Consider the following 9,406-nt stretch of genomic DNA (forward strand, 5'->3'; position numbering starts at 1 on the left):
TACTATTTACGATATTGGTGCTAGCGATCACATTTGTCTGCTCCTGTCTTTTGATTGTCCCAGTGAATATGTTTCACACTAGACTGACGCTTGGCTAATAAATAATTATTGAAACTGTTCCAATCGTGTATTCTGAGAAAAGTAAGCACGGTTGATTGAGCAAAAGATATAGTATTGTTTTCAATGATACCTGAGGAATCAGGGTTGTCATGTTCAGAGGTTGCCAGAAACAACACACATCACTGCAGAATACAGAGGGTGGTGAGCGTGGCTCAGTGGTTAGAGGCGGCAGACCCGTAAGCTGAGATTGACCGCGGACCAGGGTTCGACTCCCTGCCTCGGTGGGTCTTGGGCTCAAAATTCCACGGACTCGACAATTCTCGCTCTGGTGCCTAATCAACTCACAGGGTCACACTCTGCGACTCTGGGCAATAGCTTGCTTAATCTCCACTATGGCCCCTTGCGGCGGGATGCCTGGCTTTCACCTTGTGGACACCCTGCCGGGGTTTCTCACAGGGGAATACCAGGACGGGTTCCCTAAGCAAGCGCCGGGACGCTTACGGGCAGCTGTGCGCTTTACAAGTCCAGCACATTTACATTTACATTTACAGTGGCACAGTAGAGATAGCTGGTCTAACAGTTAGCTCATCCTGTGGGGTTTTCCAGAGTCTGTCTTCACACCAAGCCCTCAGTTTAGGTCATCCAAAATGCGCAGGTCCTGGGGGTCCTAGGTACTATACGACAATTTCTGTTGTGAAGCAACTGCTAGCAGTTCTTGTGCCAACCTACAGAGTAAATGAGACAAAAGGCATCCCTTCACAGCAAATGATTCAAATAAAAGGCCCCACAGTAGCTCTTTACAACTGGGTTGAAGGGCGGCCATTTTGAGATGAAGTTTGGGCCCACACCTGCTTGGATGGCTGATCAACTTGATTGAATGCTTTCTCCAGGTCAAAGGCTGGGAGGCATCTCCTCATCACTGGCATTTCTCACCTCCCAGTACAGAATTGGTAGGGTGTGTTAGTTATTTCCAGATGAAGGTGCAGAGTTTTGCAGCTGTTGCGGGTGGTAGCTTTGTTATATTACTGAGTGAGCCCTATGTAGTGAAGCAGCGTATTTCTTACATTGTCCTATTTTTCAGCTGTAAGCTTTTTCTCATATTTGCATGCGCAACAATGTTAGATTAGTTTCCCTGAAATTAAACTTGTTTACACATCTAGCTTCACACAACAATATTACAATGCCCCGAACATCATGTACAAGGTCTCATTTCACACTGTGTGCAAACGTCATCTTTATCTTCATCCATGGGGTGAGAGGGCTATCTACATATCCATAACATCCCTACTCCATACGCACATCACAGGCTGATTTCTATTACACAAGATGAGCATCCCAATATATTAGCAGAGGAGGCATTCCAGCTCATACCAGAAGTCTTTGCATGCCTAGAATTCACCATGCAGCTCTTTGACATCTCTTGAGGGGTGTCCAGATTGTGACCAAGACGGGGTCCTTCATTGTCTCCGACCAAGTAATGGGATTGGATCATCCCTTGGAGGGGATTCTTGGCTCTACACCTACGCACACTTTAGGTACACTTAGAGTAGGGTTCACATAGTAAGAGTACGCTTGATTACTGCCTTTATTTTATATGCCTGCATTTATTTTTGTTTTAGCACCATGGTAGAACTATATCTGCTATAATCACTTCTCTCTGTCTATTATTCATTGCAGCACCTGTATTCTGTACAAGAATATCTTTGGTTCAATAAACTCTATTGAAAACGTCCCACTGTGTATGCTGTGTATACTTCTCTGAGAATTAGATCATGAGTGACTGAGCGACAGATTATGTATTGTTTCACGATCCCTGTGGGGTCAGAGTTGTCATGTTCAGTAGTTGCCAGTAGCTATTCGCTCTCCGGTAAGGTTAGGGGGGCTTACGGTGGCACTGCGAGCTAGCTGGTCTGTAGGCTGACATATCCTACCAGGGTGTCGGGAATCTTTCTTGAAACCAAGCCCCTAGTTTAGGTTATCCAAACAATAAGTAGATCTTATGGATCAGTAGGAACTACTCAACAGCTTTTGCCTTTGAGCTCTTCCCTTGTTTGGAGATGAATGAGACTGCCCAGATAATGAAGTCATGGAAACTAAGCCAGATGGCTGTGCATAGTTCAGAGGCAAGTCTTGGAGTCACAATTTTTTACACTTTGAAGGAAATGTTATTGTCCTTTAGGGCCATCTCTGTGTAGCTGTTTTCTTTCCTGGTCAATAATTTTCCAGAGCCTGTCTCACCCCTATCTTCTGATAGGGGTGAGATGCTCAAATGATGGAACAACTGTTTTAAGCTTCAGTGGTATCTGTGTGTTTGCATATGACAAAGGATGCAGTGGTCACTTGTAGCTGACCATGAGCATCCATATTGCCTGAATTACAGCTGTAGTATAGGTTATGCTTCCCCACTTGTGATTCCCAGGCTTCACTTGGAGCGGGAGGTAGTCATCCTGCCGTGTTGAGGGTAGGCTTAGCCCCATCACAGACTTTTCTTGCCAGGGAATGCCATGAAAGCATTGATGACTAGTGTAGTGAAACATGTAGAATGGCTCCCTTCCTAACCTCTGTGCAAGTAGAACAATCCCTGTGTGCTGGGGTGATTTGATTTTTTTAGAGAAACTCTTTCTTTGGGAGTCTCACTTTTCTTTAGACAAAAATGTTTTGCAAGCATGTTCTTTAAACATGGTGCCCATTTGGTAATTCCTAGGCAGCGGATCTAATCACAATACAGACATCCGTGCCTGCCTAAATAAGGTGAAGGTGCTCTGCTAGCCCCTGTAGGTTCTACATGACCCTTCAAAATTGAAATGTCAGATGTTTCCCATGACCAGAGAGCCTCTATTTAACCTATGATGGGCACATTTGGCTTTATATGATAGTGTGAACTTTGATGCTCTTCAGCAATACAGTAATATCTTTGAGGGTGTTCAGAAATGACTGACATTCTGTGGCTTTTGTCTTAGACACGGATGAGCCCTTCCTCATTCCTTCCCTCCCATATATGTTCCAGCTGCCCAGAGATTCTGTTATAAGGACCCTCTTTTTTTGCTAGGAATGTTTTTCTGTTGAATGGCAGCTTTTGTTTCAATGTGTTCATTATCCTATCAGTCTGTGGGAGGCATGTCCCAAGTCTTGGCATTGTAAAACTGGGGAGGTGATAGTGCAGCCCTACCTCCATACCCTAATAGTAGTAGAAGGGGATAGCAATTAATCAAATACGGTTTATAAAGCACAACACTGTCACCCTCAGGGGTATCTGGGCGCTGTGACTCCATCGAAGAACCAGGTCTTGAGTCTCTTTCTGAAGTCTGCGAAGGAGGGAGCTGCACAGAGCTGGAGGGGAAGATTGTTCCTGGTCTTGGAAGCAATCTAGTAGAAGGAGCGGTCACTGCTGCGAGAGATGCATGTGGTATGTGCAAGGTTGAGTGAGTTCAGCCGGTGGTTGAGGTAGGCGGGTCCTAGACTGTGGAGGACTTTGTAGGTGTTGTTGAAGATCTTGAACTGGCATCTCTTTTGGATGGGCAGCCTGTAGAGGTCTCTTCAGTGGGGGCGATATGGGTTTGTTTGGGAGGTCCAGGATGAGTCTGTCTGCTGTTTTTGTATAGTTTGGAGTCTTTTGAGGAGCTAGGTGGAAATGCCAGTGTGGGGGGCGATGCTGTAGTTGAGGTAGTTGGTGACAAGAGCTTGAGTGACAGTCTTTCTGGTGTTGGTTAGGATCCATCTGAAGATTATGCGAACCACGTGAAGTGTGTGGAAGATGGAGGAGGTGACAGAGTTTACTTGTTTCCTAGTCAGCTGACTGTTGAGGATCATGCCGAGGTTGCGAGCATAGTTGGTCAGTGAGTCTGTGTCCTGCAGGCTCCCGGCTGTCGTTCCATGTGCAAGTGTTCTTCGAGAAGATCAGTACTTCAGTTTTGTTGGAGTTGAGCTGAAGGCAGTTATCCCTCATCCATTTGACTACGGTGGTCATGGTGTCTCAGGAGTTGGTTTTTGGTGTTGGAGGGGTCCTTGTGAGTGAGAGGATCAGGTGAGTATCTTCAGTGTAAGAGATTATGTTGAGTCTGTGAATACTGACAACGTCTGCGAGGGGGGTCATGTAGTTGTTGAACAGTGGGGGCTGAGGGATGATCCTTGTGGTTTACAGCATATGATGTCTTTGTTTGCGGTGGTGAAGGGAGGCAGTTGGTTGCTCTGTGTGCATCCTGTAAGGAAAGAGTCCATCCACTTGAGGACAAATTGCTGTATGCCTCTGTTTTAGAGTCTGTTGATGGGTGTGTTGTGGAAGACTGTGTCGAATGACTCAGAGAGGTTAAGGAGGATCAGGGCCACAGTCTCTCCAAGGTCGAGGAGTGTTCTGATGTCATTTGTTGCAGCAATCAGCACAGTCTCAGTGCTGTGGTTGGCATGGAATCCTGATTGAGAGGCGTAAAGTAGCTGGTTGCGTTCTAGAAAATCGTTGAACTGCTGGCTGATGGCTTTCTCGAGCACCTTGGCCAGGTAGGAGAGCAGGGAGATTGGCGACAATTTTTGAGATTGTTGGGATCGGCAGAGGCTTTCTTTAGGAGGGGTCTAATGTCTTCGTGTTTCCATCTGTCCAGTAAGGTTGTTGTGGAGTTGGAGGTGTTGAGGATGCTGGTGAGTTGCGTGCTGATTGGGTTCATTGTGAGGTTATAGAGGTAATGCAGGCATCGGTTGATGGGCACCCCAGAGTGGATGGAAGACATGATGGTTGAGGTGGTCAGAACAGTGACCAGGTGGTAATAGTTTGGCTGGGTTTCATTGAGATTGTCGGGGTGGAGGGTATTGGGTTGGCTGTTAAAATTGTTGTAGATTTGGTGATCTTGCTGTTGAACAAGTCTGAGAGTGTGTCACAGACTTCTTGGGAGGGGTGGATGGTGTTCTCTAAGTCTGTCCATTTGGAGAATTATTCGACTATTTGCAAGGAACCCAAGAGTAGGATAAAGTCCACCCTCATGGAAGCACCATGCACAGATGATTTTACTTACAGCACCTTAAAAATACTTTAACATTACACATCCTTAGAAATCCCCTGAAGTGTTTTATAAATGCCCAATGACATTTGAGCACTTGATGTTTGGCCATCATTTTTTTTTCTCTTTTCTATCTAGGACATGTAATTGAAGAAAAAGAAGAAAATGATAAACAGCACTTCAGTTTCAGAGTTCCTGATCCTAGGATTTCAAGTCTCACCTCAGTTCCAAGGCATCCTTTTCGCTGTATTTCTCTCCATTTATCTTGTGGCACTTCTTGGTAACCTCCTAATTGTATTCTTAGTCCTCATAGATCATCGGCTGCATAACCCTATGTTCTTCCTTCTGATCAACCTATCAATTCTTGACATTTGCTACATGTCTGTGACTGTGCCAAAGATGCTCTTGACACTCATAACAGAGAATCAATGCATCTCAGTCACTGGGTGTGTGTTGCAGATGTACTTCTTTATGGGTTCTCTCAGCACAGAGTTTTGCATCCTGACGGCCATGTCATATGACCGCTTCACTGCTATTTGCAATCCCTTGCGCTATGCCGTTATCATGAACAATCAAGCATGTGTGCTGCTCATTTTGGCTTCCTGGTTAGTTGGCTTTTTAGACACAATGCCACATGCACTATTTGCATTTCTGTCATCCTTCTGTGGCTCCAATGAGATTAACCATTTCTTCTGTGATCTCACAGCCTTGTTAAAACTTTCATGCACAGCAACCTATACCATAGAGATGGTGACGTATGTGGAAGGTGTCTTCTTAGGGATTGGCCCATTCCTCCTAACCTTTGCCTCCTACGTTTGCATCATATCTACAATCCTGCGTATCCGCTCCGCCGAGGGGAGGCGCAAGGCCTTCTCTACGTGTTCGTCCCACCTGACAGTTGTTACATTGTTTTATGGGACCACACTCTGCTTGTATATGCGGCCAGCTTCACTCTACTACATGGAGGGAAACAAACTGATTGCTGTGGTGTATGTCACTGTTATTCCTGTCCTGAACCCTCTGATTTACAGTTCTCGAAACAAAGATTTAAATGGAGCATTGCGAAAATTAATGTTAAAAAATAAATCCACCATTAATAATTGTTAGGTACTGGTATAACTATTCTAATAACTAACACATACATGTATTAGATATCAATATTGACTTGGTTGTCTTTATTCTCCATTCTATTCAGTATTTCATGTTTTTTGTTGAACTAATTTACTGTAAATTAGAGTGATAACAACTAAAGCCATTCGCAGAAAAAGTGCCTACTACCTTATACATGAATTTGAAAAGGAAAACTTATGGAGAGACAGCTTTAGCCTTGGAAATTGCAGTACCTACTTTCTAAGAAACCTAAAGGCATTCTATGTATTAGAACATACCAGTCGGTCTACTTTCTGCACCAACAATAGTGTTGCCCTTCTGAGTGAGAATAAAATGTCTGTCCATTAGAATAATGGGTTACGTGGTTCCCTCTTTACTAATCAACATTTCACATTTATTTGATTTATTTACTGATGTAGCCCTCAACATTGTTTGTATCACTCACTTGCATTTTGTTTAAAGCTTCATCTTTTGTTCTTAGGTTTGCTCAGACTGTCTTTGCAGTATCCGACCACAGGAGGTAGCCCGTACACCACAAGGAGACTGAGGCAGTAATCTATATCAAACTAAAGTGTCTCAAACATTAGTTTCATTTAAAGAGCAAATATAGGCGGCACAATTAATTGCAATGGATTTGATCCAAAAGTGGAGAAACACATTCATATAAAGGTAGCTTGTATTAGACATGTTGGACATATTAAACTTCATATGTGGGAGCACATGGGAAGGTAGCACTGCGTTACATTAATGGACATGTAACCAACAAGATACTGTGCACAAGTACTCGTGAAGTTTGTGATAGCGCAAGTGACATGTGACGTGGTATAAACAGCGATAGTGATGGGTGAAACAAGGGACAGTGTAAAAAGGCCACAAGTTTACATATTCAGGAGTTTTTCCCAGAGTTTATGTCGATCTACATGATCGAATGCTGCAACAAAGTCTATAAAACAGAGGAAGAGCGGATATTTGCCCTGTTTAGCTGCATCTATGAGAAGGGTCAGGGCCATTATGTTGGTGATAGTTCCTTGCCCTTTCCGAAATCCGGTTTGTGTTAATGGTATTATTTGATTCTTTTCTGCCCAGATGGTTATGTCGTTTAGGAGGAGTCCTGCAAAGTATTTAGCTTCGATATCGATCAGAGCTATTAGGCGGTAGTTTTTCGGCTCAGCCTTTGTTCCTTGTTTGTAAATTGGACTATTTGTAGAACCTCTCCACGATTCTGGAATTGTGGACTTTCTAATTGCATACTTGAAAACAGGTTTAAGTGCGTTACTCCAGTAGTCCGGATCGTTTTTAAACAGCATAGGTGGAATTCCATTAGGACTTGGGGGTCCTGCCAGTCGGCCCCTTGCTATTTGTAACTTTATCTCCTTGGTCGATTGGGTAGTGTACCCCTCCTTTAATCTGCATTCGGCATGTGGTACTTCGGCTTCTGTTGGTACTCGTTGTTCTTGGATTAGTGCTGAACTGTTGTTATATTCAGTGGAAGATTGGCAGAGATGTATTAGCTCTTTTGCATCGCTATTGCAGCTCTCAGGCTCTAGACGTTTAGGGTGTGTAACTGTTCCTTCTTTGTTTTTAAAATGATTAAAGAGGAACGCTGTCCAAATCTCTTCGCAGATGTGGGAGTTCATTCCGTGATGGTTCGGCCGATGTACTGTATTTACTGTTTGCCAAAATTTTGCGCTGTTTTTCTGTTTGGCATCGTGATACAGTTTAGTCCAAAATTTGTTGTTCACTGTCATTTTCCTGGGCCATCTTCCTCTCTTAAGAAGGGCCTTTCAGGCACATAGAGACTGCTGCAAATTTTTGATTTCCCGGTGACCTCCGAAGTTGCCGTAGTAGTTGGTTTATTGATGTTTTCAGTTTTTTGGAGGGTGGGCTCATTGCTATCGAATTTGGAGGGTCGTTTGCTCTCTTTTGTTTTGGACCTTTGCTGATAGGAAATTTATTTTCAAGTGCGACGGTGAAATTTTCCCAGGTTTCCAACGGGTGGCCGAAGTGATCGTGTGCTTCCTTAAGCTCTTCTTTTGCTGTTACTGCTACTGTTTCTATGTTTGTTGAATTACACCTAATACGATGAAGGTTGGTTGCTCCTACTGTAACAATGGATTTTTCGGCCTCCAGAAATAATGTTGCTGTAGTATGAAGTGCCATTTCTTGTGGCATATGGTCGCTAATTGTGCTGTTCCCTATTTGAAATGAAGTTATCTTGTCGAACATAGATAGTGTTGTAAAAGTGAAATCAAGGTAGAAGGATACTTTAGATGAATGAAATGTGGGTACCGGGGGGTTGTCTTCCTTAAAGCGTCCATTAACTGCCCTTAAATTCAGATGTTCTAGTTCTGAGAGTAGGTAGTTTGAGCTCTTTGTTGTTTTCCTTACCGTTGTGCGGCCCTGAGTTGGAATGTCCCATATGTCATTTAAATCCTGCGTGAGGTCATCTTCTGTGGTATTCCCTGGAAGATGAATATTAAAGTCTCCTGCCAAGATGACTTTGTCTGTATCGGCCTCTTCTATAATTCTTGTTACTTCTTTAATTATTTCTTTTGATGCTTGTAGTTTATGTTTTGGGTGAAGGTAGATGTTTATCAAGATTACCTTTTGTGCTGTCTGGTTGAAGAACAGCGTGATCATTAAAGCCTGAATGCAGCTTGGGGCGGTGATATGTGTTTAATAGGATGCATCTCTCCAATTTTTGTTATCGAAGCGAGAAGGAGTAAACTCCCTGATCGGCGTCCGAGTTTAGAGTGTTTAATAGCTGGAGTGAAGCTGGAGGTGTATCCCTGTAGATCGAAGAGTTTATCTTCCCAGCTCTCCTGGAGTAGTATAATATCAAAAGTTTTGAGATAGTTCAAGAAGTCGTAGTCGTTCAGCTTCAAATTTAAGCCATTTATATTCCAGATGCAGATTTTGACTTCGTTGTGGCCCAAGCGGAGTATTGGTGTTGGTAGTTTCCTGTGTATAAAGTACAAGGGACGTGTAGGGTCTGCCATTGCCAATTCTAAGTGTAGCCTATTACATGTATCTTTTTAAACATAACACTGGCCCTGGGCCTGGTTAGCAGTGACCAGGGTACAGTTAGGACCATTTACCACCAGAATCATTCAGCAAAAAATGGGGTGAACAGGGCTAAAGGATTACTTTCTAATATGCCATCCCCCAAATGAAAAGTGATGGGTAAATAACCTGCACCCTGGAGGTCTTCATCAGCTAAGTGGAAAAATCTGGAAAGTCCATCCTCA

At 43.6% G+C, this 9,406-nt stretch overlaps 1 protein-coding gene across 1 annotated transcript; it reads left to right on the forward strand.

Moving 5' to 3' along the window:
* The first annotated feature begins 5,213 nt into the window (after positions 1-5,213).
* Positions 5,214-6,155, forward strand: LOC144769873 (olfactory receptor 5V1-like). Its single transcript, XM_078654063.1, has one exon. The coding sequence runs from the start codon at positions 5,214-5,216 to the stop codon at positions 6,153-6,155; it is 942 nt and encodes a 313-aa protein (XP_078510189.1).
* The last annotated feature ends 3,251 nt before the right edge of the window (positions 6,156-9,406 follow it).

Source organism: Lissotriton helveticus, chromosome 7 (assembly GCF_964261635.1).
Source record: "Lissotriton helveticus chromosome 7, aLisHel1.1, whole genome shotgun sequence".
Classification (NCBI taxonomy): Eukaryota; Metazoa; Chordata; class Amphibia; order Caudata; family Salamandridae; genus Lissotriton; species Lissotriton helveticus.